The following is a 26,830-nucleotide window of genomic DNA, read 5'->3' on the forward strand; positions in this document are numbered from 1 at the left end:
GGAGAGAAAGAGAGATAGAGAGGGAGAGGAGAAGGAGGAAATAAAAGGGAAAGAAGGTGAAAGACAGTAGCGACGAATAATTGGAAAAGAAGGGTGATATGGTGATATAGTTGGGATTGGTTTTACAGCCCTGGAAACCCCAGCTCTGTCTCTGTCATGCGGCTCGATGACACTGGATTCTCCGACGACTGTGACGAGTGTCTCGATGGGAGGGACGATTCACCGTCGCGACGACACAGCTACATCGTTTCGGACGCTTACGTCCATCGACGTCCATTCGCCGGCCACGCCCAGCCAGGCCCCAGCGCCGCGTCAGCAAACGATGCTTGTTACCAGCCATCAGCGGATTTCATCAGCAGGTCGTATCAGCCCCTCTAACAGCAGTCCCCCTGAATTCCCACCGCCGCGACCCCAGCCCCGACATCCCTGGCAGCGATCGGCGAGCTGCCGCGAACTATACGCGTCCAGTTTCGAGGATTCAGGTAGAGCGCGCACGAGGGAGGACGAGAAACCGTCCGCGGGCGACTCGGTCCCGTTGCTAGAACCGTTCCGGTTGCCGTCGCAGGGCGAGCTGGACAATCCGGTGACCAGGTACGACGAGAGTAATCGATCGTACAGCGCCGCCAGCTCGAAACTGCCTTCGCTGGACCACGACTCGGTACCGGACCGCGTCTACAGCAGTTCCTATCCGGGTACCTCGTCGCTGTCCACCGAATCCGGCCACGAGGAGTCCGGCCCCGCGGGAGATCTGTCACACGACGATCTGTCACACGATTCTTACGAGCTTCTGGAACGCGAGCACGAGTTTGAGTATCCGGAGTCCTACTCGAGTCCTCGGGACGACGAGGACGAGGAGGAGGACGACGAGAACGAGCAGGAGAACGGTCACGAGCAACCAATGGCTGTGACCGTGACCGGCGCTAACGTCGGCGGCGGCGGTCGTGCTCGTGGTCGTGGTCGAGGTCGTTTGCGTCGCGGCGACGACGACGACGAGATCGAGATCGAAGCCGTCGACGCCGAGCCGATCTCCGATCGGAGCGACGAGGGAATCGAGCGCGAGATGTTCCAGATGGACGCCGAGACCGATTCCTTCGTCAAGCACCGTTCGGTCAGATCCTCGGACAAACAACACTTCAAATCTGTGCTCGCCGACCTGAAGAACCAAACTCGAACCAAGTCCATCGATCGGTACACGCCGGCAGTCGCCGCGAAACTCGACACCGACTTCGTCACGGTCGAGTCGAGGATCCAACGGTCCAGCACGCAGATCGAGCGAAAGTTCGAGATGCGTCACGCGAATTCCGTAGATCAACAGCAAACGGTTGTACAACTGCAACAACAACAGTCGCAACCCCAACAACAGCAAACACAATCTCAACAACAGGAGCAACAAACACTGATTAGCAAGTTGCTGTCGTTGCCGCATCAGGATTCCGCGCGCAAAGACCCGATCGTGTCGCAGATACAAAAACAAAAGATGTCCGTGCTTAACGAGCTAAAGAGTCTCAGGCCCAAGTACCATCGGATCACTCACGTTGACTCTGAGATATTGAGGGACGAGGGTATAATGCGGCCGAAATCGCGTATAGATGACGACGACGTGAGCCCGGTCGAGACGAGCGGCAGAGCGGTCGCATCAGATCGACGCGCGAGAACGGTGCGAGCGCGCAGCATCGCGAGTCTCGAGGATCACCCGTCGTCGCGCATGCACGTAGAAACGGGTAGCCTAGGTAGGGAGCTGAGGAGTCGCGATCGAAAGTTCAGGGAGTCCTCGGTCGAGGCTAGACTAGATGCAACCTTGTCCAGGTTGCAGGAGAAGGATCGTAGGGATCGGGAGGAACGAAAGCGAGTCGAGAGGGAGTACTCTAGGGATTACGGGAAAAAGGGAGAGAAGATTGGGTCGGGGGATGTGAGGGAAAGAAGGTCGATCGAGAGATTGGACTCTCGGGAGAGCAGGAAATTGGAACACCATGGTAGGCGCAGCATAGATCGGATCGATCTGAGGGAGCTACGCAGAAGCATCGAGAGGCTGGACGTGAGGGAGAGAAGCTACGAGCGGCTGGACTCGAAGGAGAGGAGCTCGCGCCACGATCCTTACGAGATGCGCCGCAAGAGCTTCGAGAGGTTGGACGCGCAAGGTCTGCGTGGCAGCTCGGAGTACTTGAACAGGAGCCCAAAAGAGAGGAATCATAGCAGTCATCGGCATGCGGATCGTCGCGAGAGGAGCACGGAACGGTTGGACTCGAGGGAGAAGCAGAGGTCGCAGATCACCAGGAGCAGCACAGTGGATTATAATCAGAGGCATACGTGGGAGCGATTCGAGCCGGTGCATAGGAGCAGCCCCGCAGACCGATCGTACGGCAGGGAGCAACGTGGCCGGAGCGTCGAGAGGCTCGACTCGCAAGAGCGATCAAGCTTCGACTTCGTTCCGGTGACGATGGAACGGCTCGAGTCGTTCGGAGTTGGCGGAACCGGACACGAGAGGCGGTCCGAGGCGAGGGGCGGGGACCGAAAGAGCCTCGAGAGGCTGGAGTCGCGCGAGCGCAGACACGCCGATAGGATCGAGCAGTGGGAGAGGGGAAGACACGCGGAGAGCGCGCGGTCCGGTCGTAGTCTCGAGTGCATCGAGCACGAGGCGTACGAGTGGAGGCGGGGCAGCGTCGACAAGATCGAGCACAAAGAGCCACGGAAAAGCAAAGGGGGCGGGACCAGGTTTGAGAGGGGTAGGTCGGAGGAGAAGCCGCGGGAGCGGGATGATTGGCGAAGCTTGGAGAAGGCGAGGAAGGACGAGGAGAAACGGGAGAGGGAGCGACAAGCTAGGTTATCGTTGGAGTCGAGAACGGAGACTGTGATCGGCGTGCCCATGGAGATGGAGAACTTGAAGCCGAAGGCCGTGTTCTCGGAGTACGAGCCGAAGATCGTCGGAGGCGTGGTCCTCGGATTCGACGACACGATTCCGGGCCATACTCCCGTCGAGCGCACCAAGAGCGACCCGAACCCCGCGAGGCAGAGATTGGGGTCGAACAGCAAGCGGCACATCCTGATGCATCAAAAGTCGATCGATCTGACACCTGCCGACTCCGGCGACGAGGACCCGTTCTCGGACAGCGCGGCGATACAGAAGACCAATCAGGAGATACCGTACACGCTACACAAGCGGCACGTGATGAACGGTACCGCCTCCGACGAGAAGTCTGAGTCCGATAGTGGCAAGACCTCGAAGAAACCGACCGCGACCAAGGATCTGCCTAAGTTGCCACTCAAGATGATCGCCGACATCACCTGCTTCGACCTGTCGAAGCTATCTCCCGTAGAGAAATCGGCGAACAAGACATCCCCGGACAAGCCGAAAGTTACCACGCCCACCAGGCCCAAGTCGATACTCATCAGCCCGTCCGACAAGCCGAAGAGCATCCTGAGCCCGACGTCGAAGCTGTCGCCGACCGACGCGAAGAGCATAGTCTGCAGCCTCTCGCCGACCTCGAGGAGTCCATCAAAGGCGGGCTCGAAGGCTCCGTCGCCGGACAGACAGTCGCCGAGGTCCGCGTCCTTCGACAGGGGGCGGGCCGAGATCGTAATCGAGGACCGTGTCTTTAAGTCGTCCAGCCTCGACAAGCGTCCCTCGCCATCGAAGCTGTCGCCGATCGAGCCGAACGTGACCATCGTCTCTGCAATCAAGAAACGCTCGCCCAAGGTGTCGCCCACTGATCCGGACAAGACGATCGTGTCCGTGATCCAGAAGAAACGGTCGCCGGACGCCAGCAAAACCTTAGCGACCGGCAGGTCATTGGACTCAAGATCGAAGCCGCTGAACCTGGCGGACGTGGTCGGCATGGAGATGAAGCTGAAGCTGGAGCGCAAAGCTAAATCCGAGGTCGAGAAAGACACCTTGAAAACGCCAGATCTCAGCCTCGAGAAGCAGGACAGCATCGAGAAGATACCGTTGCCGGAAATACCGCTACCGCTACCGCCGGTGATCGACAACGAGGTGCCACCCGGCTTCGAAGCAGTCCCATCGCCTGTCGTCGAGGATTCGACGAAACATCCAGAGGACGTGCCAAACAAAGTTCAGGAGAAACCCATCCCCCCTCCGGTTCCCACCACGCCGCCGATCATCTCCGAGAAGCCGATAATTGCTGAGAAGCCGAAGGTCCCCGAGAAGCCGAAAAGCCTCGAGAAGCTCAGCATACCGGAGAAGACTAAGCGTATTCTGGAGAAGATCGAGTCGAAGAGGACGAGGGCCGCGCGACCGAAGATCATCGACACCGGATTCGACGACTTTGTGGATCCGGTGGCCGATTTGCCGTTAGACGAGGTGCCCGTAAAGCCGGCACTGGAGCTAGACAGCCTGAAGGTCCCAGAGTTCGTTCCGTTCGCATCGAGGCCCCACGGCGAGCCGTTACGCTCGAAGTCTCTCTCGCTGGCCGAGGAGAAGGCGCCCATTGACACTCTGCTGTCGCCCGAGGTCGAGAATAAGCACTTCGTGACGGACGTGTCGCCGAAGCGGGCCCGTCGGGTCAAGTCCGAGCCGAAAAAGGACTTCAAGAAACAGTCAAAGTCGTTGGAAGGCGACAAGCCGCCGTTGAAGAAGTCCGCGTCGAAGGAATCGCGCGCACCGACCGCCAGCAGCTCCAAGATCGACAAGTCGAAGCTGAAACTGGGCGAGATGCCGCAAGAAATTATCATCATCGATTCGACGGACCACCCAACGGTGCCCGAGGTGAGCATTGTGCAGAAAGCCAGGTCGAAATCGGTCACCAGGCTGACGGAGAAGGCGCACTCCGCCTCCAAGGAGGAGAAGGACGAGGTGCCGAGGACCAGCGGCCGAGCCAAGTCCGCTTCGGTGGACGAGGATCTGATCAAGGTAATTGCTGGATCAAAGGTGGAGAAGGTGCGGCCAAAGTCACTCGGCATCTCGAAATCTCTGGGAAGCACAGAGAAAAAGGACTCGACGGAGAAGATATCCCCGAAGAGGACGGTCGCTGTGAAGTCTGGTGTAAAATCCGCGGAAATTAAGTCGCCGTCCTCCAAGGATCTACCAAAGCCTCCTCGCACCAAGTCGGACAGCGAGGATCGGCCGATGGCGTCTCCTTCGGAAACTGTACGAGTGATCGCACGGGAAACTGAAGCGAAGCAAGAACTATCCGAGACTGTCGTAGCTGAGGATCAGCAACAACAACAGCAACAGCAAGAGGTCGATGCTGGCAAACCACCAGAGCCAAGTAAAGAGGTGAAAGATGGGAAGAAGAGTGCGGTTCCTCAGGAGTTGATGCAAGCGCAGGCCGTGTTGCGTCGACCAGGTCAAACGCCAGTCCTTTTTGCTCGCGCTCGATTGGGTCTTTCGGAGGGAAGCGGAATCGGCGCGTTGCAGAGACAAGGGGCGACCCAATCGCCCACTTCTCAGAGGCGGGCGAAGTCCTTGGACGCTGCTGTGATTGCAGTGCACCGTCTGCCGCCGGTGAATGCTTTCTCGAGTAAGGACGACACCGTGGAGGAGGACCGAGAGGATCAGCAGGAGGCTCAGGAGGGCAAAGCTCGTGCAACAGAGGCGGTTCTCGTTGTAGGCTCTGCACTAAGCTCGAGACAAGCCTCTTCGATCCAGATAGAGACGTCGCCGAACCATAGATCCGACAGCACCGACCACACCACCGTCCCCGAGATCTTCACGGACTCGTTATCCGTCACGGAGACATCCGCGCAGTATCTGGAGTCACCTCTTACCGAGTGCAACGAGATTACTGCAACCGTTGACCTGATTCCTTACGAAAGAGACACGGCGCAGGAGGAGGACTATGAGGAAGGGCGGCAAGCGATCAAGCTGGAAACGGTGAAGGTGGACGTCGGGACCAAATTTATTGATCAGAGCTCCGTGGAGTCTGGCGCTGAGCAGGACGCTGTGCCCGAGAAGCAGGACGTCAGAGAAGTGAAGACCTTGGAGGAGACCTCGACTGGAATAGCTTGCGTCGTCGTTGAGAGCGTCATGGTTGAGAAGGAACCCGTGCCGGAGGTGGTCCAGGAAAGGGTTGTACCGGAGGCGATTGCGACAGTGAAGCCGTTGACGATGGAAAGGGAAGATTTGCCCGATGTGACGGTGACAGTGAGCGCGGCAAGAGACGACGACCATATGCACGAGTACACAGGCAGGCCGCTCGACCTTGAGGACGGTCAGGATATGGTCAAGTCTCCGATTCAGATTTCAATCGAGGAGTGCTCTGATGACGAGAACGGTCGGAGCGAGGAGCAGGACGACGATTATCGAGAGTTGGAGGACCAGGAGGGTGACGACAATCGTCCGTTGGACTCGGGTGACACGAGCGAGGACACTCTGGATGCCCTGGATACGCAAATGCGCACCAGGGGAATAGACAGCGAACCCAGCTCGCCGGACTACGGCGTCGATCGGATGGATGAGAAGACTCTGGTCGAGGTAGAGCTGACGCCCGAGTATCTTGAAGCGAGGAGGGGCGAAGATGAGGAGGTTGCCGCGGAGGAGCTGCCTGAGGACGAGCCGGTGGAAGAGAGCTACGCGTCGAAGCAACAACAACCGACGATTGATCGTCTGTCGATCGACAAGAAATTGAGGCTGAGCAGCGAGCGGTCGAGGAGCGAGGAGACCAACACCTGGACGCCGGACCGCGAGGACCCGGAGTCGAGCTCCTGCTCGATCGCCCGGCCTTTGGGGATAGGGCAGATCCAACCGATCGTAGATCGAAGGGAGCTTGCTGCGATGAGAGAGGCTCGCAGCGCCGGTTCCTTGGAGGAGGAGAGCGGATTGCAGACGGACCGCCCGAGACCGGAGATGAGCTCCACCTGGAAGTCTTTTCCTCTGGAGAGCTCCGGGAGCTCGAGCATCGAGGAAGGCTGGCCGCCGCAAGACGAGAACAACGTCATACAGTCGCAGTCCGAGGACAGCAACGGTCAGAACGAGGACAGTTTCCAAGAGGATCTGGATGAATTCTCGGGTAGCTTCGTGTTTCCGATCGGGCCGGACATCTTGACCAGCTGTGGTACTTTCGCGCTGACCCGTACGCTCTCCAGGATATCGGAAAGGTCGACCACGTCGGAGCAGGACAAGAGCGACCTGGAGGACTCGTTCAAGCCCAGCTCCAGGTCCCCGAGTCTGGACGACGAGTCTCTGATGTCCAGCGACCATCAACCATCCCTCTCCTCCGACCCGCCGTCGGGTACCGCTCTACCGTCCGTTTCGGACGATCGTCGGACCTCGTCCGAGCTGCCCGACATCCCGATAGATGTACCCGGTGGCGGTGCGCAGGAAGACGACGCTAAATCCCCGAAGTCCGCAGGTAGATCGAAGCTGCAGGCACAGAGCTCCGAGGACTGGCCATCTCCGCCAAGCTCGCCGGTGTTTGAGCCTCCGGTGGTCAGTCATGTGGAAACCTTCTACATGGAGATCAAACCCGAGGAGGCTGTCAAGGTCACCGTGACGGACAGCACTGACACCCCCGGCCGCGTAGATCGCGACAGCGATTCCAGCGACGAGAATCGCACTCTCCACGACGACCTTCACTCGACCTTCCTCGAGGACGGACAGAGCTCCACCTCCGGCACTACCGTGGACGGGACCGTGAAGGTTGTGGTCAAGCCGAAATCGAACTCGTACATTACCGGCTCCTCTCACAGCGAGGACACCTCCATGGGCCTGTCGATGTCCGAATGGTCTAGCTCGAACAACACCGTCCGCCAGTATTGTCAATACTCTGGCGGCACCAAGTCTGACGACAATTCTCTCGCGGAGCTGGGCGCCTCGATCTCCGATTGGTCCGGCAGTACCACCGTCATCCCACAACAGTACTACTCCTCCACGATTGCTGTAGAGAAGAGCCAGAGCGATACCACAACCTCGGACAAGAGTGTGACCAGCATGCGGCCGAACTCCAAGTGTAGAACAGCGGACAGCCCACCGACGACTCCGCCCTCGCCTCCCTTACCTCCACCTCCACCGCCTGATTCCCCACCCTTGACTCCGCCTCTAGACGCGACCCCTGGACCGTTGTACGACGAGGACGTTGTGTCTCCTTGCGACGAACGACGATCCTCAGACAGAACGTCCAGGGACGAGCAACTGGATGAGGCCAGACGGTTCATCGAGAGCCAGTTCGACGAGCAACGACGACTAGCGTCGCGACGCTTCGACGAGGAGCAACAAACGCCGGGCACCGGTTCGAGAACGTCTTACGCCGATATCTCGCCGCCCAGAATCACTCTGAGGAACGAGTTCGATGAGGCGGTGGACGAGGACTTCCGGGCGGTGATGTCCGACGACGGTGACCCACCTCCTTTACCTATCCTTGAGGAAGAGGAAGAGGTGGACGACGAGGACCGCCTCTACGACAACGTTCCCGCGATGAAGTACTCGAGCGGCGACCACGTGCGCATGGAGGTGGGACGGGGCGATAGCTCGGAGGATATGCACGAAAAATACGCGAACCTGGCCTTGGGCTCGAGAAGCCCGCGTGGAGACGACGAGTGGTCGTTCGAGGACGAGCGGAGGGATCAGCCTGGGAGCCTAACCCGGAAAGAGAAGCACATGACTGGCTCGGCTTCGAAGTTTGAGAGAGGATTCTCAGAGCCGGCCGAGACGGCCAGGTATCACGAGACCAGGTCTACTGAGAGACCCGTGGTTGTGCCGATCAGGGCAAAATCGACGCCATACTACTCCACTACGAGCCTGAGCGGCGAGTCCACCACGTCCAGCCCACCGATGCCGATTCGGACGCAGATCCGTACGAAAACGATGCCTTTTCCGTCGAGCAGGAGCCCGCAGAGCGAGGGCGATACCTCCTCGAGCATGGACAGCCCCGTGCACACGCCCATCCGGGGTCAAATCACGGTGCGCCGGCGCAGACGCGAGAACCTTAAGAGGCGACACCGCGTGGTGGTCGACCTGGAGGTCAAGGACGGTCAGATCGTGTCTAGTACTGATTCGAGCTTCGACGTGGCCAGCCACGACGTCGACGACGACGAGGAGGAAGCCGAAGAGGGGGAGGAAGAGGAGGACGAGTACCTGGAGGCGCATGACGAGCGAGAGGCCCGTCGCCAGCAGCGTTGACCGCTTCAACGGGAAACGACACGTCCGAGTCCCTCGATTTGGTGACACACGGCTCTCCTGGTTACTCGCTTCCGGTTCCTCGTACTCCGCCTTCGGCGTCGGCGCGCGTTCCGGCCTGCTGCTCGCTCGCTGAAACGAGCGGCGTCGGCCGGAACGCGATTTGCACGCGGCGGAAACGCGGAAACGTTTCTCTCGTGTGGGGCATTTCGTGGCTCAACATACACGTACACAGACTTCCGGTCCTCGGAATTGAGCGTAGTCTTCACTCCTCGTACCCCAGTGGACCGTGTTTCCCTTTCTGGCAGCGACGCGTTGGATCGATGGATCGTCTCCGAGGATGAGATTCAGGGATGATCGCGATACGACGTTGACCGACGAAGGGGAAACTCGCGAAACGGTGAACAATCTAGTCTAACGTATCTCCCGTTGAGAGTATATAATTATCTACGGTTTGTTACGCGTTTTAGAAACTCGATTTACTTTGATATCGTCGTTGACCGCGTGTAGGAGGAAAATCGTGGCACGGTCGGCGTGCCGCGGATTTAGTGTAACGTATAAACGAGAAAGCCGATGATACGAATCGAACGAGATGCTACACCTATTAACGATAGTTAGTCTGTAATATGGATGCGACAACGGTCAAAGACCGGGGCACATGTAGCGTATCAAATACGCTACTGCAATTCAACGATTACGAATCGTGTCGGGATTCATCGCGGATAGAAAGAAACGGTCGCGCGGCTGTGTTCTCCTAATTAAAAGGATTTCTGGGGAGGGTGGAGATGTTTAACAAGGAGGAGGAGAAGGAAGAAGATGAAGAAGAATTGAACGCGCGACGCTGTTCGAGTTTTACGAGAACGACAATCATTGGTCGGATGTAAGAGAGAGCATCGTCGGGAGGCCCGGTGTCGAGGCATGGGTTCTTGCCTCGTTTCCGTTCGAGAATCGTATCTTCGACGGCCGGTCGTATACAATTCGGTCGTAGTTTTTAGGTCCGTGTCTTTCGTTTCTAGGAACGTATGGACAAGTTGCTCAACGTAGATACTTCGATGGGGAAAAAGAAAACGATTCTCGCGTACTCCCACGCGTCGTCCGCCTCTTGACTCGCTTCGCTTCGTTTCGTCTCGTCTCGTCTGTCGGCGAGTCGATTTTGACGGGGAAACATCGAACGGGTCGAAAACGGTCGCTGCGATCAATGATCAGGGCTCAGCGAGTTTGTCGGCTTTTGATTTCTACCGGTTGGTTTCCGGGACTCTGTGGGCGGGCCGCCTTCTACTCGCTCCGCCCTTGCCTTCGCGCATTGGCATAGGGGCGGTGCCGGTGATAGAGTGGGGAGGAACGTCAGCCATTCGAGAGTCGCGGCCACACCCACGCGCTGGGAAGGGGCGTTACCAACGCTAAAGTACTTTCGTTTCTCTTAATTTACTAAGTGTTCTGAAACATAGGAAGTAAGTCCTTTTTCAACGAAAATGCGAGTGGGGCGAGGTAGGTTTTACGTGAAAGTTCGTTTTGCGTTCGACTGGGGTAGGAAAGTAGAAACATATCAACGACGTCCGCGTTTGATACGAGAACTATTTTAGCAACGGGTCAAAAAGGGGGGTTGGTCGAGCAAACTCGCTGGCCCGCTGTTCGCGACCGATACGCAACAAAGTTGCGTGTACAGGATCGTTGTTTCGCAGGCGTCTCGTCCCGTTCAGTGGCGAGCGCTTTTCGTCACAGGCGCACCGGAGCGGAAAGATTGCACAGGCACGGGCATAAAAGGGCAAAGGGGAATAAATAGATAGCCATTAGCGGGAGCGCGAGGGTCGGGGTTAAACGGTTGACGTTGCTCGTGAGGCGTAAGGGCGCGGGTTAAAAATACGAGCTCGGAAAAATTGCGACGGCCACAGAGAGAGGAAGCGGAGGCCGATTCGAATAATTTGTTTGTGTCACGCGTCGCACGTGCAGTCTACCGACGAAACCGTCCCACGAATACCAGCGGCCAAGGAAGTATCGGTAACCAATCTCGCGTCCGCGCGGCGAACAATATTTTTAGATCGACACATCCTTCGGACGTTGGAGTTTTCGGTTCGAGTTTTCGTCGGAGTTTTCGCGGTGACGTTCTTGCACCGCGCAAGACGCGCTCCGTTTCAGAGAGAGAAAATCAAAAAGCGCTCGTTCCCGGAGGCTGTTCGAAAGCAATAATCACATCGTGGATCGGATGGAGGAAAGGCGACCGCAATTTCCACGAATCTGACTCGTCCCTCCGACATTACGCTTAACCTGGACTTTCCTCGAGAGCGATACGATAGACCACAGCGACCACGGGCATATGCGATACAGGCGAATCTATTTTTCATATCACGGCGACGCGTCTCGACCATCGGGGATCCGATCTCCTTAACAATTTCAATCGTTCTTTTCTATATCTCGTATCGTTCGTGTATGTTTTCTTGTCGCTTCGAGCTCGTCGTAGCATCGATCTTGTTTTATCCATACCAAGCAACGGTTCTTCTGCGTTTCATACATACATATACATATACGTATGTACTTATCTAGATCGTTTCGTTTCTTGTACATACCGCGTTGTTAGACTCGATTTGGTTTGTTCGTTGATACCCGCTCGTGACGCGAAATACGGTCGATGATATTGAAGAGGCGCGAAACGGAAAAGAGGGCAGGGGAGAACGCGTGCACGCGAAGCAAAAAGGAGAGCGCGACACTCTGAATGAGAGCACTATTGCGAGATCATCGTGGTGGTCGTCGTCCCTAATCGTTAAGCACGGACAGCACACGCAGACACACACAAATACACACATACATACACACGACGGTGGTCGTTCAATCGTTTTGCGTGAACGTTGGAGACGAGCGGCCACTTGACCGCTGCTCCATTATCCTCCATTGTTACCCTATTATCGTTGCAACTAATCGATTAACAAGGTTACCCGTTTAACGTACGTCGTAGGGCTCAGCGAAACAAAAAAGTTACGAAACGAATTGCTCGTCGCGCAACGAGAACCAACAACGGAAAAGTGTATCCGTTCTCAGCATCTATAACATTTCTAGAAGAAACGAAGGGAAAAGGAAAAAGCGTATCGAAATTATTGGGCGACTGCCGAGCGCCGATTACGATGGCGAGGTTCGAGTCTCATTTTCACCGACGAGTAGCCGCGAAAGTATTCGTTCGTCGAGTCGACGAACCGAGGACGGATAGCGAGACCCTCCGGCCCTTCGTCTCCGTTTCGTTTAGGACGCGAAGGGCCCGCGAGGGTCTCGCTCTGCCGTGTTCGGTTCGTTCTCTATGCATGCACGCGCATCCCCGTTGGGTCGTCGACCGACTCCGTTCTTCGTAGGGCCGAGTTTGCGGTGCGCGATCCCTCACCGGCCGGCTGCTGCTCTTCAAATTCTCGTCGACTACGGTTCACGGGGGGACACGATGCTCTCGGAGCCGCTGTGTTCCGCCCCGAGTTCGCCCCACTCACCGTCAGCCACGCCCGGAGATTGCCCCGCCCCGAACTAGCACCGCCTCGACATTACCCCGCCCCGAACCGTCAATCTCTACGAGTCTCTTTCTTCTTTCCCTCGTTCTGCTCTTTCTTTCCATTATTATTCCTGCTAAGATCATACAGGAAGCACACCGAGGTGTTTCTATCTAACAAAGAACCCTTTTCGTAGCTCCGCGAGCCAGTGGGCGGACACCAGAGCCATAAAGAAAAGAGATGGAAGCAGTGGTGTTAGATATGATTGGGTCTTATGGGGGCCTCATCACACAGATTACATCCACCCTGCGATTCTAGTTGTTCGGGGTCGTGGTTTTACTCGCAGATTGTTCTTGGCACGTCGAAATTGGCTCGCAGGGGCTTATGCGTAGTCGACGAGCGCGGATGTTTATCTCGTTTCCCAAATTCAGTTTGCGTTGAACGCTGAGAAATCGATCGATATTAAGATCAACGTCCGCAGACGTCGACGACGCGGACTATGAAAGCCGGGTCGGCTCCGAGAGCATGAGACCACCCCATGCCTACAGGCGAAGGATTAGTATCGTCGTGTCCTCGATCAATTTCCGTACTCGAGTCCCCGTATCGGTTTTCGCAAAATATCATGACTTGTTCTCGTCTCTTGCATCTGTGCATCGTCAGTCCTGTCCTTTGCCATCGATATATTGTATCACACACGCACGCGTCTCTCTTCGAGCACCGTTTCTCTCTCTCTCTCTCTCTCTCTCTGTTCTTTATTTCTTAGTTCTCTCTTTCTCTCTCTCCCTTTCTCTCTTTCTCTACCCCGACTGTCTGTGTGTCATCGTATCATTCTAGTATCGCCATGAACGAACCCATACTCTCAGTTTCTTTCTTTCTCTCCGCCATTGAATCCAAGAACTCATCGGACGATTTTCTTTCTCGTCGTCAACGAACTGCTTTCACCCCATAGGCATCGCCATTGTCATTTTTCTTTCCCTTCTTGTCTGCCGGGTATACATATATATATCATTGGACGTCGTCGAACGCGTGCGTGTCTGCGACTTAACGCGTCCGCAGTCTCGCGATCGTCGCGCTGGATGTTCTCCGGCAATCGGCTGAACAAACTCGTCTCGGTCTCTATGCAATGATCAGAGAACGCTGCTCCGGGCAGCGGCGCACAGGTTGCCCTGTCGGCCGTTGCCTTGGCTCCGTCGGATCCAAGAGCAACTAAGCCACGCCCGCCGAGGACACTAGTCGGAGAAACTGTAAGACACTTCTATCTACTCCAGAATGGGCGTAGTTACCGATTTCTTTATGAGGTATTGTCCCAACTCTGGTCAAATCGAGAGCAACAAGCCACGCCCATTCATGGAACTCTAAAGTTAGAGAAGGAGGTAGGAGGTCATTTATATTGTTCCATCTCTACATATTTGCCTTGAAACAACATTCTCGAATAGGCGTGGTCACAGATTGGGATTATTGTGCTCTGTCAAACTCGAGAGCTAGGATAGGAGGTCATTTACTTCACTTTACTTTAAGAGCCACTCTATTTCTTTCTCCAATGCGACTTCCCTCAGAATATTGCTCCAGCGGGCAACCCGTGCCGCTTCCAGGGCAGCGAGCAGACAGTCAATTCGCTCGGAAGTTCTAAGAAGCGACGGGGATTCGACTCGTCGCGACCGAGACGGTTTCGCGAGAATCGCGAGAACCTCGAGCCGGTCGATCGGTTTCTATCCTCTCGTCAAGGGGCCCGTGCGAGTCGTCGTTTATCCTACCACCTTCTGTACCTGTAACCCGATCGACGACCTGGACAAGCGTGTACGGGTTTCGAGATTTTGACGTCTGGAACCAGCACTTAAACGGTTCGTTTATACAGGTTTCTAGAATCGCACGAGTCTATCCTTTTGATAAGAGTATTCCGATATACATCGGGTGTCGTGTTTTCCCACGTTTTCGGTTCACCTTCCGCGTAGAGATCCATCGTCAATTCGGCTCGCTGCGAAATCTGGAAGATCCGGATTTCGGCGAGTATTCGTTGTTGTAATCGTCGCGATGAACGGCAGCTCGCGCGGGCCTTTTTAGCAAACGACTGAACACTGTACTCGTTTACGATTAAAGAACGTCGCGCGCCTACGGGATGGTAGCGTGGGCGCGTCTCCATAGCGTGTATTTAAGAATCCTAGACGTAAGAAGTTAGCATGCAAAGAGGTCGTGATGCCTACCTGCGATAGGGATCAAGGTATTAGACAGGTAAAATATATGGCAGGTAACTGGTACGGTTATGCCGATCGTCCCACGTTGTCGTTTCACTCCGTTGCCCTCTCGTCGATATAGAACACTCGTTAATGAGGAACGACGACCAATGTCTACACACGTGCTGACTCAATTATCATATTCAATTATGTTTTTAATGGACACTTTCCCTGAATATTTCTACGCGTTGCAAGGATCAGTGGCTCTTTTAAGTAATTCTACAGCACCGGTCACCGATGACCACCGTTGCGTTCAACGTGTTAATAGATCTTCACTTCTACTCACTCTATCACAGATACGTTCACTGTATGAATCCTTATTCATTCCGATGCCCCGATAAGATTTCTTTTGTTAAACATTTCGAATATTCGCCAGCGCGCGGGTAGTCAGAGGATCGATCGACGTTCATGCGAGTGTTTCGAGAGGGATTGTGTGCGAGGAGGAGAGAAAGAGGGAGTGTATGATCGCGAGAGAATGACAGAATGAAAGAGGGATAAGACACAACTCCTTTTTACCATCTGTTTTCCAATAAAGGTTTCGAATTTTTAACCCAAGGACACCTGAGATACATCGACGATCGAAATGGGTATCTATCTCACTCCGGGTCTCTTCGATACGGTAGGCGCTCGATTACTGGGGCTGTGGGGGCGGGCACTTCTATCTCGCCCCACCCCCTTCGTCTATTTACACTAGTAGAATCGTTGTAACGTGAACATAGCTATAGAAAAATAACCGAGAGAGCTAACACGCTAATGACTCCATAATTTCATCGGCGAACATTCTAGTCAATTCCTAGGGGCATTTCAAACATTTTTATTCGCTTACGGAACCGAGTAACGAACAACTCAAACAATAAGTAACTGAACAACGATCGATTATTTACAAAATCGTTGATATAATTATCAAGTAATCTAGTAATCTAGACTGCGGATATTATGCACGACAAAAATGGGCAAATGCTGAAGCAGAAGACAGATTAAGAAAATTAGGAACATCAATTAGATTCATTAACACTCGAAGTTACTTTAACTCCAAAATCAAACGTTTTCATTCTACATAAGTACTTTTATTTTACATGAAATGTTCAGCAATTTATTAGATACAATCAAAATTAGTAATGTAAAAATAGTTTGGATAATGGTACAGCAAGTTTTGAGTTCAAATAACAAAAGGAGGAATGAAATTTTGGGTCGCGTCGCAATTGATTCGAACAACTTTGATTTCGCACGAAGATCCGCAGTCTAATAACGACAAAGGCCGATTATGGAGTGGTTAGTATATAGTTTCTGGGTGCGGTCATCGGTGTTCCTCGGTGGTCCTTTCCCGGGAAAAAAGCCATAGTCTGCTGGTCCAACAACCTGTTCTCTATACTGTGTGCTTTATCGACAGGTGGTGAATCGAACAATCGTTGGAGCTATGCGAACGGCTACGTGAACTCGCCGGCTTGGCACGTGCCAATGCGCGTGGCGCAGATTCGTAACGTAATGGTTCACGCAACGCCACGCACCCTCACCAACCGGTTCATACCGGCGTACCCACGTTGAGAGAGAAAAAGACACACACTGTTGCGGGCCCGAACAGAGATCAAACAAGTACCACGCTGCTCGCCGAGTTACCCGACACACACAAACTATATTATTACAAATGCGTCGCTCCGTAATTAATCATCGTATCGTGCGCCCGTTTTCTAACGATCCGGAACGTCGAACCTGACCTGAGACTAAAAACCTGGCTCTCCCGACCCTGGAACGACCAAACACACAATTTTCCGGACGTACTTCTTCCGATGCATTTTCTATGCGTTCCATTGTCGTGACAACGCGTTTGGTTAACACTACGTTTACGGGGAGCACTAAAAGTATTTTACATTACTTTAGAAAAATAATGTGTCGCACACGAAACAACGTCTGCGCACGTGGCGGAAAACCGGAAGTGCGCCACGTGGCATTTCAAACGCGTCACGGTGTCGTTCGAGCCATCTTCTCCATGTTTCATCTTTTATATTCGGAGGTGGAAGATACGAATTTTGGTTCTGATGATTCCGTCGCGATCGACGGAGAATCCTCTCTCCGTGACACCTTGAGAAAGATCATGATCTACTCCGAGCCATCTCGGGATCGAATCGGAACGTTGCCGAGAGATATTTCGGCTCGCACGATCGATAGACGCTTCTTTGGAGGCTCGATCGATCTTCACAGCCCCCTTGCCTCTCCCACAGCCCCTCTCTGTTTCTCTGTCTCTTTTTCTTTCTCTTCCTCTTTTCTCCGATCTCGTTAGGCACCTCTAGTTGCGCGACCACTATTTGCACCCTTTGTCGCCGAGAACCGCCCGGAAATTGATCCATCCTCTTCGTTTCGTTCGAGTATGCAATTTTATTTTTTTGCCACAAAAAATTCCTGACTGGGATTATTAGATTGTATTATTGGGGGTGAGTTGTTGGTTCACGATTGAACTTGTTATTCATGTTCAGGGATCTATGAAATAACTTTTTATATAATAAACGCGGTCCAATAATTCTGCGTTTCGATAACCAACGATTCCAATCGATTTCGGGGCGTCGAAAAATCTAAAAGTCGGTTTTCTCTGTCGCTTTACATTTTGAGAGAGAGAGAGGTGTAATTTTTCAGAATTTGTCCTGCGGATTTCTATGGATCGTCTCGTGGAAATCGGACTGGATCTTTTAAAACGTTTTACCGTGTTCCGAATTTTAGAGAAACTTTACTCCACCAATGTTTTTAAAGTCGAGATAGTTTTAAAAGTTTTCAGAAAACTTTAAAAAATCTGAAGATTCAAGTCGTTTCTTGTAATCAGAGATTACGATTCGGTCCATGGGAATCTGTACTCGAAGAGAGAATCACAGTCCAATAATTATTTTCGATGACGGATCGATAATTTGTTGGTTGTTGTGCCTCTGAATTTCGCGTTTCTCGGGCGGATCTCTGCGACCATTGCCACTTGTGCCTGCACCCCGCACCTTTAGAAGATATATTATAGATCACGGTAGCGATCGGTGTAGATCATCAGCGGCCCCTTCCGACTCTCGGCACATTTCCGACGCGAGCTCGATCTTCCTCTCGATCAAACAATTCTACGCTCTGTCTCACGAAAATCTCAAGCATTCCACGCTCTTGAGATAAAGAACATTATCAAGATAAAATAATATCTACTTTTTACATCATTTACAAAGTATCAATTATCTAGAAGTAGGTGCAATTTAAAATAGACATATTGAAATTATTAATGAGATCAGTTAATTGTTACTTAGCTCCTGTAGCCTGCGGTTAATGTATAAAAATTTTATTTTGCATAAAGTTCCGCAGTCTAATGATGATTTTAAACAGCAAAGTGTATAAAGTTCATTTGACTGTGCTGAGGTACGAGAGATTATGGCCGTCACATATCTGTGAGGGTGGTAGTGAACCCGTTAAGAGGCAGAGCGTAGATTCGACATCCGCGGATGTCATTTGCCCGAGGAACTATGATAGTTTTCCCCCATCTAGGTGTGTAGTTTTCCGTGTTCGATCCTGTTTGTTTCCTGTTTTTGCGCGCGGAGATGTGAACTCACGGCGAAGTCGTACACGAAGTAGAAACACTTTCGTTCCGTTTCTAGTCAAACCAACAATCGCCCGATGAATCCCCGACGATCGCGTGTGCATAATCATAATCGATCGGAACGGGACGCACGACGCCGATTCTACAGACTCACATCTCTGGCTGCAGTGTGGTACTCGACTTCTCCCCGCATCGTGCACCCACGCAAGCACGCACAAAACACACGCAAACGAGGCGCCGGAAGTTACCAGAGTTCGGCACGTTCTTCCTGCCAAGTCCAAATTTTCGAGACAACTATTTTCTCCTCTCGCGTCTCCTTCGAAGATCAACTTAACGCATTGAACACGCGAGTTCTATTTAGAGACTGCGGATTTTACGCGTTTATCAGAAAAATGATCGAATACAAACGTGTAGAGACAGAAGATTGGTGTATTATTTTCGACTTGCTAAAATCATTACAAGAGGCAATACCATTTTATTTATAATAACACAATTTTTATTTAACATACGGATCCACAGTCTTGTTATATTCAACTCAAGTCTGGTCAAGAGATTAGTTAAGGCAGGAACACACTACCATGAAGCCACGTGAAATAATAATACATATACAGAGTGTTTCAAGAATGTTATACCCCTTTGATAGGGGTGATTCAGTCAATCGTCATCCCTTTCAAGGAAACATAACACTGTCAAACATCCTGTATATGGTTCACACTATAAAAATGAAATCATTTGTTTTGTAACACGATAATGTTCCTACCTAAGGCTTGTTTCTCTGACGTTCAATGTGTTAGGACATTTGATCCTCTCGAAAGTGTGCAGAATCGATTCGAATTTGACGACGATTCTCCCGAAAGACGCTTTCCTATTCGACTGAAACGAAGGTCCTTCGAATCAAAGAGTCGTGTTCGCGTGCGATTTTGTTCCCAAGGCAATTTTCCAGCTGGAACGAAGTCTCCAGTCGGTCGAAGCCCGCGAAGATGGAACTAGATCAGAGCGTGTACACAGTGATTTCATTCGACGGTCTCGAGTCGAGTTTTTCTCTCGAATTCGTTTCTCTGGAGTCTCGATTACTGCCGAACTTTGTCTGTGAACCATTACGTAGCGAACTCCCCTTTTTCTCACGATCAAACTAAACCACCGACGATCGTCTGTTTGTCGCCTGTCACTCGCCTCCCGACACACATTGACCCCGTAAACCGGAAGTCGTCCTGCGAAAGGACTTCCCCGATTCTGTTCCGTGACAGAGCCACGACTGAGCACCTCGACTGATTCTCACATTCACACGACCAACCATTGTGGCCAGTCATACTTTCCAACATGTATGCGTATTATCACTGTGTAACATTGTACATGTCCCTCTCTCTTTCTTTCTCTTTGTCTTTCTCTCATTCTCTTTTTCTCTCTCTCTCTCTCTCTCTCTCTCCGAATCTATTATCTACGTTTCGACCTTTCCACCCTTTTTCATACCTCGCTCTCTAATGTGGCCTTGTTCCAGGTGTTCGCGGCCGAATCGATCTCTGTTCCTCCTCCAGCTCGTCCCAGAGATCTCTCGGTCCACCGCAGGACCCCGTTTCGCGACCGGAAGTGCCAAACGTTTGCAAAAACGGAACTGAAAACTTGCCCTGTATCGTGCCCGAGACTCCTAACTCGCGTAGCGTTGATTCACTGGCACTGGTCAAAATGGTAGAAACATTCTCGAGATAGAAACAAAGAATTTGCACAAGGATTATTTTATCCTACCCATAACAAAGTCCATGGTACCAAAAAAATTGCAGAAATTCGTTTAACCCTTCATATTAACATTTTATGAACGAGAAGAGCGATATGAAGTTTTAGTAATTCATCGAATGCAACAAGTTTACCATACTGGATCTAGCATGATCATTTTTAGTGGCGTCTCAGAGACGTCATTCGAGTGCAAAGGGCGAATAGCGAGCGTAAGACGAACACAGATTTTGATAGAATTTTACAACGTCTGCTTGGTTGGACCGTTTCGATACCATTTTAACGAATTCATTCCGCCGCCAGCGTTTCGATGATCGAGCGGTGACGCTATCGATTCTTCAGCATAGAAATCAGTGCCAAATACACGATACAGGGAAATTCTTTTGACGTGGTACGCGTCCCTCTCAGTTTCTCGTTCGAACAACTCGACCGACTAGATGCACACTCACTCGAGAGCCTTTTATAAACTTTTTACGAGCGTCGTTCGACGGATTCCGAGGACGGTCTGGAAACGGGGTTCCTGTACACGCGTTTCTTCTCGGAGATCGCTGGATCGGTGGATCCTTTATGCGTCTGTAACAGAAGATCGCGGAATCTTCCAAAAGTGACCAACAAATTTCTTTCGAAACTAGAGATGCACTCGAATCTTTTCGTTTCTAGAGACTTTTTACTCTTCGCCTTCGGTCTGTAGATTTTACAGACTGTACTGATACTAGCACAAACTCGCACAAACCTCCGTGGTCCATAAAAATGATTCATACTTTTTCTATCCCGTTTTCTTAACGTGTAGATTGCACTCTGCAGAATCCTGTACAATCAAAGTCATCTTTTTAGTCACGTCGACAATGTAAAGTTCGATTTTACCACAGTGATAACCAGGCTGCGGATTTTATGCATTTGCGATTCAAATGGGTGTCACTTCAAACGACAGAGGGATTGCATGAATTCAAGAATAATCAATAAAACTGTTAAAGAGAACAACTTCCTATTTGATTCGCATAGGTCTGCGTAGAAATCCGCAGTCTGATTTGAAGATACTTATGAGAGATTATAATCGCACAAAAATCGACAATCCAGTGTCGTCCTCGAAACTTTCAGCAACACACATTACACGAAAAATTCATTCCGTAATTGAACATAGATTCTGACGTACATACATCCTGTCACTCGTACATGGTCATGATATTGTTTTTCCAAATTCGAACTGTCTCCGACCAAGAATTGTTCTTCGCATAAAGATCCGCCGACGATCGCGCTTCCACGTTTCCCCCAAAAAGCTCCTGCGCATTTTCCCGGCGAAAAGAACTGAAAAACTGTGAAGGGTTCGCCGTGTCGAAGGAGCAGGACGATTTCCAAAATCGGCCGGCACTTTTGAAAGTTCGCCATTCTTCCCTCGAAAGAGAGCAGGAGGACGAGGAGGAACACACGCTCGATCGGACCGTTCTCCGATGTTATTACTCTCTTTTATCCCCTCGGTCGCTCGTCGACATACCGTACTCGTTAACTCTATATATATGTTCAAACTATACATACGTATACATATATACATATGAATCTATACATATATATATATATACACGGTCCGTATATATACGCGCGGCGGTGATTCCCCCCTTCCTCCCCACCCCCTGTTATTGGACTATTCGTAAGAAAACAAAAAAAAAGAATATAAAGAGGGAAATTAAGACATTTTTACAATACGCGTGGACAACGATTGTTGTCTCGACACGAACAATTTGTTGTCCACCATGTGTTCGATGAACACACCGATGGGGGGGGGCGTCTTTCAAAAAGACAACGGTTTGTGTTGTGGGCGGGAGGAGAGGGGGGAGGGTGGGGGAGAATGAACAAGATTCTCGGGTGAGGGTGGGGGTGGTTAGTTGGAGAAAAGAAAATTCTATAACGGGGAAAAATCACGGCGTTTCGAGGGATGGGAAAAGACAACTTTTCAAGCGTAGGGAATCTATTGTACATTATCGATTTATTGATACATCAATTATGATAATAATAAATTATATACAAAGCGAGACAAGTGTGTGTGGCCTCGGAGATCTTCTGTGTGTGACTCCACAAGTTTCTCGTATCGTTTCCGTTTTCCTTCTATTTTTGGTTTTTTTTTGGTTCTCCGACGAGATTTCGTTTTTCCATCTCGACGTTCGTTTCACGCTTCTCTCCTCCCATGAAAGGATCGACGAAACGTTTATGTTCTCGATGTGTGTCTCTGTTCACCCTCGGGAACTGCGGCGCGCCCGGCGGACGTCGGGTTTGCTCCGACCCATACGTTATTAAAATGGGTGCCACGTGCTTCGAAATGAAGCGTCTTTGTTCAAATTTTTTGGCGATATCCTTTTTTTTATGAAACTCGATTTTAAGAACGACTGTAAAAGGACAATTCAGAATAGTTCACTTTAACTCACACATTAGAGATTAATGATTAATTAGACATTAGAGATTAATTTAATCAAATGCATAAAATCCGTAGCCTCGAGATTAATATCTTCGAGGGTTGCAGTTTGAACGAAATTACGCAGAAATGGCAAAATTACTAATTGTTGAGTGACTCGGCGTCCACCCCCGATATCGTCTTCCGCTTTCCAACCTTCTGCCTTTCATATCTCTCTCTCTTTCTCTCTCCGCCTTTCTCTGTGTCACTTTTCATCCCTTTTACCTCGTTTCTCTCGATATTCAGTTTCGTTTAGCGTTCGACACGCGTTCTTCCGGTCCCCGCGAATCCTCCTCTTCCCGATCTTTATTACCGTATCTTTTTATCGCACTCCCGGATTCGTTGGTCGGCCGGATGACAAATAACCATGTGTGAGTAATCCCCAACAGTGCCTAATCTTTACTGTCAGTGATGCGTTCGTTATTATATTTATTATTATCGCTACTATTCTTGCTCTCTTACTGTTGTTGTCGTTCTTGTTCGTCGTTATAATTTTTTTCTGCTACATATTCGTTTTGCGAGTCGACACGTTCGGTTGCTGCTCGGTAGCACCAGATTTCTCCGTGTAGACGACTATGTTGCTGTTTGCCAGTGAATGCAACCACTGAATGGCTTCCTCGATTCGCAGAGTGCGTCGCAAATCTTGGTGCAAGTCGAGACAGATTAATTTCACTCGAAAAAATCGGTCGGAAACGTTGAAGAACTATTTGATTTTAATATTTATGAATTGGCAGACCGTGCCAAAATTTCAGCCCGTAATTTAGGTGGGATGAGGTTACTCTTGTCTCGGCAGTCTGCCAAAGTCTCATCGATTCGCAGCTGCAGACACGCTCGCGAGTTTCGTTGCACCGTACGCCAGCAGATAACGGTTGTACTACGTTTTCGATTCACTTTTTAAAGAGAACGGCTCTTTGACTTGCACCGTGACTTTGACATACTGTGCACGATCAAATATTTCTACAGAAAATTATGCATTCGAAAAGCGGAATGTTCACACGTTTGCACACGACTTTTAATTAGCATGCGTTAGCTGCACGTCGTAGGAGGCACTCGTCCGACTCGCGGTACAGCATGTCCGCGAATTATATTCTCCTCGATTATATGTGTTACAGACTGCGGATGTCCACATCGAACCACCGGGGTCTTTAAGTCATCATTTTGTTGGTTCTGAATTTGTTTCTGCATATTTTAAAAGTAAACTCTTCTCAGAGTCGGTTCGATCGATCTAAACAAATTTGCGTCATTCAAAATTGTTCATCGGCAGTCTAACAATTTTATCCAACAGAGCACGTGTTTCTCCCAAGTTGCGGGAGCGTTATTCCGATTTCGTTGAGAACACGCGGTAGATGTGTGTGCATTCGACCGAGAAACAATTTACCACTTCGCACGTGCATCCCAGAGTAGCGAAAAAACCGATTTATTGTTTATTCCATCAGCGAGAGATAACACTGTACAACAAACTGTGGCGTTTCCGAAACGCGGTTATCTTGAAAAGCTTGCGGGCCGCTTGAGAGTCAAGTTTGTCGCTGCACGCGAGTAACGAAAGTAAATTCAGAGAGCTAGGGGTCCAAGAGCGCGCGTTGCACAGTGTGATCATCATTCCCAAGGGGGGTTGTTCTCGTTCCCCGACGTCGCGGGGACGAACGTCCGAAAGACGTCGCCGGATAGCCAGTTCGGTGCACCGTTCTGCATGCGACATCCTCTCACTTTCTCTGCCTCCTCATCTTCTCGAGAGAGCGCGTTCTCGTTTCTCTCTGTCACGGTCTCACCCACTCTCACTCACTCTCTCTCTCTCTCTTTCTCTTTCTCTCTCTGTTCACTCTTCTTTGCGTTTACTCGTACCGTACTCGTTTTTCTCGAGCCGTGGTCTTTTCGCTGTTTGTGGTTCAGGGCCGCGTCCATAGGAATTCCCTCTCTGACTCTCCTTCGTTTACAGATAATAAGCCGGGGACCCCGAAGAAACCGGAGAACAACAATTCGGTGTTCGCCAGCGAAAAAACGAGCTCGGTCGACACGCCGGACCTTAGCCCGGTGAAGCAGGTCATCAGGAACGGCGAGGTCGAGGACACCGAGATCAGGAAGGCCAAGGTTAGCATTTTATTTCGATTTTTTATTTGGCAAATGTTCACACAAACACTCGTCTCAATGTTTACGGTATGTTGAATGTATTTGTACAGAGATGGCCCACGGACAAGGCGTATTACATAGCCAAGGAGTTGCTGATGACCGAACGAACCTACAAGAAGGACCTCGACGTGATAAATGTGGTAAGTTAAGCATACTAATTTAACATGTTTAATGTTCCCGTTAAAAATCAAACATTTCATGCGCAGCAACCCAATACAACTTTCCTAAAGTAAAAAACCTGATCGGTTGCTACGGTTTTCAATTTGAGTTAGGGACGAAGATGGGTTTTGGATCGAGGTTTCCAATTGGAGACTGTGTAATATCGGATGGAATGTGCACCGGAGCGTTCACCAATGATGGAGAATTTGTAATGGGCTTAGCACTGATTCGAATATCGTTTTGTTGGCAGTGGTTCCGCGAGGAGGTGTCCCGGGAGGCGGAGTTGGAGGGTGAGTCGGTGGTTTCGCTGATCGAGCTGTTAGCGGACGTCCACGGTCCCTGCCTTCAAGAGATGGAGGCTAGGCTGGCACGATGGGAGAGCAACGCGCGTCACAACATCGGCGATTTCCTTTACAACACTATGCTGAACGTGCTGCCGCTTTACGATCAATACCTGGAGAACCTGATACAGGTCCTCGAGAAGATGGAATACTGCACGAGAACCTCCCGTCGTTTCGATCAACTCTGCCGCGACTTCGAGGAGCAGAAGCACTGCTATCTGCCGCTGACTTCGTTCCTCTTGAAGCCGTTGCAACGGTTGTTGCATTACAACTGTATTATAGATGGTAATGCTCTATCCTGTCGGTCTCCTTCGAACAGCCTTGCGGCCCCGGAACAACTGATCGATTAATGACGTTCGCAATCTCGCAGTTCACTTAAAAATAGCGAAATTAATTTTGTTTACTTTACTGTTTAATGATATGAAATTTATTACTGTAAAATGAAACAAATCATATAGTAGAATGGAAACATCCGGTTAATCAAAATTTTCCTACCTTCCAGGACTGCTGGACCATTACCCGAAGGATCACACGGACTTTGAGGACTGCTTGGCAGCCAGGGATAGACTGGGCGAGACGTTGCTAGAGGGTCTCAGCATCATCAATCAGGCTGTAACCTATCAAGATCTTACCGTTTTTTCACTTTCTCGTGCGCCATTGAGCTAATTGTCTTGTATCTCTGTAGGAAAACATGGTTCAGCTACACGAGATGCAACGGGACATCGGCGGGTTTGACAATCTGGTCCAGGAGGGTCGCAGGTTTATTAGACAAGGCTGCCTGCAGAAGTACAGTCGCAAGGGCTTCCAACAGAGAATGTTCTTTCTGGTAATATACTTTGATCGAACAACAATAGACAGAATTTAAGAAAAGCGAGCGTCTTTAACCAATCCTCTAATTGTTTACCAGTTTTCGGACGTGTTACTGTACGCATTCCGCACTCAACAACGAGCTCAATGTTTCCGAGTGCATGGTCAGATGCCGTTAAAGGGCATGAAGATCCGCGAGAGCGACAAGAAGACCGGCGCGGACTTCGCGTTCGTGATCGAAGCTCCAGGGAATCAGTGAGTGCGCCATTAATTAATTAAAACAATCTGAGTAAGCAAGTTTCAACAACTTTCAGTGCAAGCGAGATGTCACGACGTTTTACATATTCCACCCTGTATATTTCTGTTAACCGAAGTATCATATTCTACATTCTTCTAATGTTCCATTAACATCCAACACTAAACTTAGCGTTGTCTAGCGCGGACTTCGACCGCAAAGAGTTAATAGAATCATTGACCATAACGAGGCGTCAAAAGGAGCCGTGTGTCGCTATTAAAAGGTCAATTGGCCTCGTGTTTGGTTCGTCGGAATGCGTGGAACGTCTTCAGCTGACTGGCTGCAATTGACTATGAGCTGTCTCACTATGGTTTAACTGTTTGCAGGCCGCTGACGGTCTCGGCCATCAACGAGGAGGAGAAGAAGCGATGGTTAGAGGACCTGAACATGGCGATCGTGCAGGCCGACGCGGATCCCAAATTGCCCTACTTGAATTTGCAGTCCTCCAGTAAGTGGATACCTTGTTCTCTATGCGTGCGGTGGGCGGAGCTTGTCTACAATGGGCGGTGCTTGCTGCTCTTGCTTTCTATACGGCTCTAATTTAATATTTGGGTCTAACCCATCAGTCTGCTGATGTCGACAATTTTTATTTTGCATAAAGATCCTCAGTCTAAT

The 26,830-nt window shown here is 50.9% G+C and overlaps 1 protein-coding gene across 15 annotated transcripts in view; it reads left to right on the top strand.

The window, feature by feature from the left end:
• Window positions 1-26,830, top strand: part of LOC143214373 (FERM, ARHGEF and pleckstrin domain-containing protein 2) — a 39,613-nt gene that overhangs the window by 10,389 nt on the left and 2,394 nt on the right. For 6 of the 15 annotated variants that reach the window (XM_076435340.1, XM_076435342.1, XM_076435344.1 and 3 more), the window contains one exon: window positions 111-13,477. In XM_076435340.1, coding sequence (XP_076291455.1) covers window positions 111-9,070 — 8,960 coding nt within the window. In that variant the 3' untranslated portion in view covers window positions 9,071-13,477. Of the gene's footprint in view, window positions 1-110; window positions 13,478-16,152; window positions 21,170-24,422; window positions 24,575-24,663; window positions 24,754-25,022; window positions 25,399-25,615; window positions 25,726-25,798; window positions 25,940-26,020; window positions 26,176-26,541; window positions 26,664-26,830 lie in introns of those variants that run through there. The other 9 variants (XM_076435348.1, XM_076435349.1, XM_076435345.1 and 6 more) reach the window with 7 other exon arrangements.

This window comes from Lasioglossum baleicum, chromosome 12 (assembly GCF_051020765.1).
Source record: "Lasioglossum baleicum chromosome 12, iyLasBale1, whole genome shotgun sequence".
Classification (NCBI taxonomy): Eukaryota; Metazoa; Arthropoda; class Insecta; order Hymenoptera; family Halictidae; genus Lasioglossum; species Lasioglossum baleicum.